Genomic DNA, 6,038 nt, shown 5'->3' with positions numbered 1-6,038 from the left:
CCTTTCGTTTTGGTTTTCTTCTTTCGGCCCAATATATATTGTTCCACTATTCCATCCACATCAAATACTTAGTCTTAACAAAAAAAAATGATATGAGAAGAAACAATACATTAAAAAGAAATGGAATCTGGTCCCAAAATCATTATGTCCTCATGTCCATAGTCAATCAGAATCTTCCAAATAATATAAAAATATTAATTTGTATTTTTAAAAAAATTATTTTAATTAAGTGATACTTTTTTATTGGGCCAGGACATGAATGAAGACAAGTGATTTAGATTAGCATAACAGATTCAGCCTATTGGACTTGGAAATATTATTAAAGTTGGTAGAGAAAAAGGTTGCTATAGTTTTCACCTTGATTATAAAAACACCATCTCATCATGTCTTGTTTGGTTAAAAGGAGGAAAATGTACATTGGGACATAGTAGTTCCTAGCTGAAAGTAAAGTACACAGATCTAATGAAAATTCTAGTTACATATCTTGACAATTATTTCAGATAACTTGTGCATTTGGAGAAACCTATCTCCTCAAATATATGGATAGCTATGTCCTATGGCTTAGCAACCTAGTATTGATGATATTCATCAGCTGCATTCTGTAATATCTTGATTTCCCCCATCCATTGGTTGCAAGAAGTTTCATGATTGTTGAAAACTGTGCAGGTTGGAACGTTGACAAGTTAAGCATATGGAATCAAGCACCTTAAAAAGACAAGCTGCTTCTCTTTTTCAACCATCAGCAAGTTTAATTAATACATTGGTTCTTTGGACTTCAAATGTGTGCATTATTAATGTGGTTGAGTCATCAATGATGTAGTACGTTAGAAATGAGCACCGGAATCATCGTTAACAATTACATAATACGAATAAGAGTACATAGTTTATTTGAGTACATCACGAGTTGTCAATTTTTACATTATTATTACAAGATTTTCTTTAATGTAAACTGATACATAATTAGGTGAATTCCATACGCCACAACCCAATAGTAATGACTATATATGCATGCATGCATGATACCAATAAATTTGTTTAACTGATAGTTAAACATTTTGTTCCTATCATATAATTGTGTAAAAGTAGGGCATCCCAAATATATAAGTATGGTGTGATTAGCAACATTCTTGTAGGATACAAAACGCTTCTTGCCTTTGTTCATCACTTAAGTGAGTGGGGAAGTGAATGAGGAATTTGACAAGAAGGTCACCTCTTGTTCCTTTGCTTTTAGGGATTGGCATGCCTTGGCCTTCAATAACCTTCTCATATCCATGATATATGACAATATTGTCTAATAACAAAGTCATATTTTTGCCTCCTAATAGTGGGATTGGTATGGAGCATCCAGTGAGTGCATCTGCTAGAGGAATCTCAACACCTATTTCCAAATTGTTGCCATTTCTTGTATACAAAGGGTGTTTCTTTTCATCAATTACGAAAACTATATCACCTGGGAGGAACCCAGGTTTCTCATCACCTTTTCCCTCAAATGTGATCTTTGTTCCTTTTCTCCATCCTGGCTGTATCTCAATCTTTAAAATCTCCTCCTCTTGAAGAATCACCCTGTTGCAAAATTAAGGAATATCACATGTCAAATGATCATGTTTTCTTTCCATATATAATGCCTAAATATACAACAATGTTAACATACCCTGGATATTTGATAACATCTCTTGTAACTTTAATCTTTTTAGTGCATCCAAAGCACAAGTCCTCAAGTGAGCAAAAGAGTTTTTTCTCAACCTCAGGAGGTTTCCTTCTTGCTGTTGTTTGTGAAAATATGATAGGTGTTGTGGCCCTACGGCTGAGATTGCTTGATAGAGAGACTGAAGGGATTTTTTCAGTTTCCTTATCTGAGCTTTTGCTTATTATTTCATGCACATGATCTTTTGTTGGAGGAGAAGCTGCAGGGGCTGGCAACAACTCAGGTGCAGATATTTCCAATGTACTCATGCTCCTCCTTGAAAAAGAAGCTGAGCCACCTCTTCTACTAAGAATCCTTTTGAGAGATGATGATGATGATGATGAAGAAACAGTTTCTTTTCTGCTTTCACTTCTTGATACAGGTGTTGGTGTTGTGCATCTCCTACTTGGTTGTTTTGACATGGATCTTTTTGTAGTTGGTGATGGAGTTTTAGATCTTCTACTTCCACTCCTTGATAAAATTTTAGGATTACTCCAAATGTCTTCATCCAAACTTTTATCATTAATGTGCATATAACCTGCCTCTGATGTTGCTTCCTACATCATACAACATCATACTTATAAGATTTAAAATATGTTTGAATGATTTCATTAATTAGAATGTCATAACAATCAAATATTTTATTATTTGATAATTCAGTTTGAATAAATTTAGATTTTAATATACTTTTCAATTAGATTGATTAATTTGATTGTAGGAAAATTGATAATGTTGGTTAGTGAAATGTATAGAGATAGAAGATGATGAATAAAAATTATAGAAGAAATATTTAAAGATTAACGTTTTATTAATCTTTAAATTGTATGTTATAAAGTAGATGATAGAAAAAGAGAGATGAATATGATGAATGATTGAAGAAGTTGAAAATAGAAAAGAAATAAAAGGTTGATGGGTCATTGTAGAATGTGGATGATGTTGAGAATGAAATTTAAGATTAATTACCTCGGAGTTTTTCTTGTCGTTATGGCGTTTGTATACAATGGATTTATATACCTTGGTGACTTCTTTCAATGATTTAGCTTTTGGAACCTTAAAAAAATGGGTCAAATCCAATGTTGGTGAACGTGGGTTGTGTTCTCCCATTGCATTGAGGATAATGAATATTCAATATTGAAGAGAAAGATAAACAAATTAAATGAAAGAAGAAGCGTTTGAACAGGCACGTTTGTTTCATTTTTATTATTATGTTCTTTCATTTTACGTCGACTTTACCCTATATTTAGTGTGCTCACTCATATCAATCTCTATTAATTCACAAAACTACTTTTCATAAACCAACTTCTATTTATCATTTCGCTTATTTAGACATTTTACCTGCTTCATACGCCATATGCCACAAATATTATTTATTAATATAATAAATTGAATGATATTTTTGATAATACTAGCAAAAAAATATATGATAGTATTCCTTGTTTGTCACTATTAGCTATCCACATCGATGATGCATCGTAGAGGAGGAGTGGCATAAAAGTCAGAGAACGTTTGGTTTTTATTTTTGATCATAAAATAGCAATTTGTTTTGAGCAACACAATTGGCATATTAAACATATTAATTAAATAAAGAAGCACCTAACCCAGCCAGAAAGAAAATGTTAGGAAAGTTGACCCTTTGTACTTACCTTATTCTCATCATCATAGATTCATTCATAGTTATATCACACAAATAATCATCATCTTCATTCTTTTCTCACCAATCATACACCCATCAATAACTTACAATAGAAACATCAACCTTGTTTATGACTTATAATCACAACCATAGTCTTATACAATATCCTCCAAAAAAGATGAATTTTTTTCATGTTATGATGCTTCCTTTGTTCTGTGCACTGTTTGTATCAATGAGTATGAGCTCAGTATATTCAACAGCCACTAACCCTTCTCTCTCTTCTTCTTCATCCACATGTCCTATGGACCTTAACTATGTGTTAAGAATCCCGTGGAACTCTTCTGCTTGTGAAAACTTTGACAAAAACTCAAGCTCTTGTTGCCAAAATTTGTTATCACTTTTTGGTATAGCACTTGCACAACACCTGAAAGAAACCTCTGATTTCAACCTCCCTGATGTTTCTACCTCTGACTCATGCCTTGAAGATTTCCAGTCCAAGCTCACTTCCCTTTCACTCCCTAATAGTATTGTCAATTCTTGCTTTGACCCTCTTCAGTTTGTTATCTCCCCTCATGTTTGTGCAAATATTCAAACTATTCCAGATTGGATCACCAAGGTTGGTAATAACACAGCACTTCAATCTGGATGTAAACCAGACCTCACTGATCTTTCTCTATGTGATGTGTGCCTGGCAGCAGGCTTTCAGGTTCTTCCTTTCTCTAATAATCTCATTATGGCTAATTTTATTAGGAATTTCTATTTGTTTTTTCTTATAACACAAACTTATTCATAATGTCTATTGTTTCTCTATTCTTCAACACAGGTAAAGCAGGAACTGGTTTCAATTGATGGTAATGCTTCTCATTCCATAAATTGCTTTTACTTCACCGTTCTTTATGCTGCTGGATTTGTGAATGAGTTTGGACCTGAAAGCAATGGTGCTGTCACTTGCATTTTTGGTATGTCTGTTTATTCAAAAGTTGGTTCTGGTGGGAAGGGTTATCGGACTCTTGTGTTTGGGTTCACAGGATCTGGAGTAGCATTGTTGGTAATGTGTTCTTTGTTGGGGCTGTATGTTTGGTATGATAGGAAGTGTAAGAGGAAGAAGCTTGAAACTTTAGACTATGATTTTGACCCTGAGGAACAAGGGTCTAGGCCTAGAATGAGGCCTAATACAGGGTCAATTTGGTTTAAAATTGAGGAACTTAAGAAAGCTACTGATAAGTTTTCAACTAAGAACTTCATAGGGCGAGGTGGGTTTGGATTGGTTTTCAAGGGAACATTGCCTGATGGTACCGTTGTTGCAGTGAAAAGGATTTTAGAGTCTGATTTTCAAGGGGATGTTGAGTTTTGTAATGAGGTGGAGATCATTAGCAATCTGAAGCACCGCAATCTGGTGCCTCTTAGAGGGTGTTGTGTGGTTGATGAGAATGAGAATCTTGATGAGAATGGAAGCCAACGGTATCTCGTTTATGATTACATGCCAAATGGTAACTTGGAAGACCATCTCTTTGTATCTGCCGACCCTAAAAAGGTGAATAAATCGTTGACTTGGCCTCAAAGAAAAACCATTATCTTGGATGTGGCGAAGGGATTGGCTTATTTGCACTATGGAGTTAAGCCTGCAATATTTCACAGGGATATCAAAGCCACAAATATACTGCTTGATGCAGAAATGAGGGCAAGAGTTGCAGATTTCGGTCTTGCGAAACAAAGCAGGGAGGGTCAGTCTCATCTAACTACTAGAGTAGCCGGTACTCATGGATATCTAGCACCAGAATATGCACTTTATGGTCAACTAACCGAGAAAAGCGATGTCTATAGCTTCGGAGTGGTTGTTTTGGAGATAATGTGTGGCAGGAAAGCTCTTGATTTGTCTCCAACAGGTTTGTCGCGGGCGTTCTTGATCACAGATTGGGCTTGGTCATTGGTGAAATCAGGGAATATAGAAGAGGCTTTGGATGGTTCATTGTTAAAAGATGAAGACTATCCTAATTCAAATCCTAAGAGCATAATGGAAAGGTTTTTGTTGGTGGGAATTCTATGTTCTCATGTTATGGTTGCTTTGAGGCCAACAATTTCTGATGCTTTGAAGATGCTTGAAGGTGATATTGAAGTTCCAACAATCCCGGATCGGCCTATGCCTCTAGGGGACCCTTCATTTTATGGTAATGATGGCAATACTTTTAGCATTTCCCCTGCATTAAGTGGCCCAAAACTGCAAAGTGGAGACATGCTCAGGTAATGAAGAAGTGTTTAGTTCCTCACACAACAATTATAGTTATAACTTATAAGGCCAACCATTGAAATGGAAAATGGTATCTCTTTAGATCAACTAAGGTTCAGTTAAATAGCTGAAAATAGGTATAGAATAAGATTTTAGGATACTAGAAACTAGAAACTTGTAAAAAGATAGATGCATCTTTCACTTTCATCTCTTTTCTTGTAAAGCAAGGCATAAATAAAGGCTCCCCTGTATATTAAGGAAAATGTTAATTAACTCCACTGTAATGTTGGTGTTTTTACTAGTTGAAGTTAAAATGTTGGATTGTTTTTTCTATTCCTTCCTCCTTTGCAAAGTCTTCACTATTTACTATGAATTTGTTAATTTCTTATGTCATGCTATATTAGATAAACATAAAGAGTTTACCATTTGGCTATGCTTATGCTTAAAACAGGTCTATTACTGAAAGATGTGTCCTTCAAGGAGATTTTGCAAGT

At 34.9% G+C, this 6,038-nt stretch overlaps 3 protein-coding genes across 4 annotated transcripts in view; 1 reads left to right on the top strand and 2 right to left on the bottom strand.

The window, feature by feature from the left end:
* The window catches only part of LOC109329237 (MLO-like protein 4), a 31,852-nt gene that overhangs the window by 3,243 nt on the left and 22,571 nt on the right, over positions 1–6,038 (bottom strand). Inside the window, exon 16 of the mRNA XM_019562911.1 lies at positions 3,737–3,741. The gene's annotated coding sequence lies outside the window, so the exon portion shown is untranslated. The remainder of the gene's footprint in view (positions 1–3,736; positions 3,742–6,038) is intronic.
* On the bottom strand, positions 895–2,820 carry LOC109329247. Its single transcript, XM_019562922.1, has 3 exons — positions 2,648–2,820; positions 1,652–2,241; positions 895–1,563 (listed from the first exon to the last, which is right to left on the bottom strand). The coding sequence occupies exons 1-3, from the start codon at positions 2,786–2,788 to the stop codon at positions 1,116–1,118; spliced, it is 1,179 nt and encodes a 392-aa protein (XP_019418467.1). The 5' UTR covers positions 2,789–2,820; the 3' UTR covers positions 895–1,115.
* Positions 3,429–6,021, top strand: LOC109329235 (probable receptor-like protein kinase At1g11050). Of its 2 annotated transcripts, XM_019562908.1 has the most exons (3): positions 3,429–4,023; positions 4,141–4,276; positions 4,346–6,021. In XM_019562908.1, exons 1-3 carry the CDS (start codon positions 3,448–3,450, stop codon positions 5,560–5,562), a joined length of 1,929 nt encoding a protein of 642 aa, XP_019418453.1. In that variant the 5' UTR covers positions 3,429–3,447; the 3' UTR covers positions 5,563–6,021. The 2 variants fall into 2 exon arrangements, with proteins under 2 accessions (XP_019418453.1, XP_019418452.1); XM_019562907.1 differs by having other exon boundaries at positions 4,141–6,021.

This window comes from Lupinus angustifolius, chromosome LG16, assembly GCF_001865875.1.
Source record: "Lupinus angustifolius cultivar Tanjil chromosome LG16, LupAngTanjil_v1.0, whole genome shotgun sequence".
Taxonomy (NCBI): Eukaryota; Viridiplantae; Streptophyta; class Magnoliopsida; order Fabales; family Fabaceae; genus Lupinus; species Lupinus angustifolius.
This window is presented reverse-complemented; position numbering and strand designations above follow the sequence as displayed.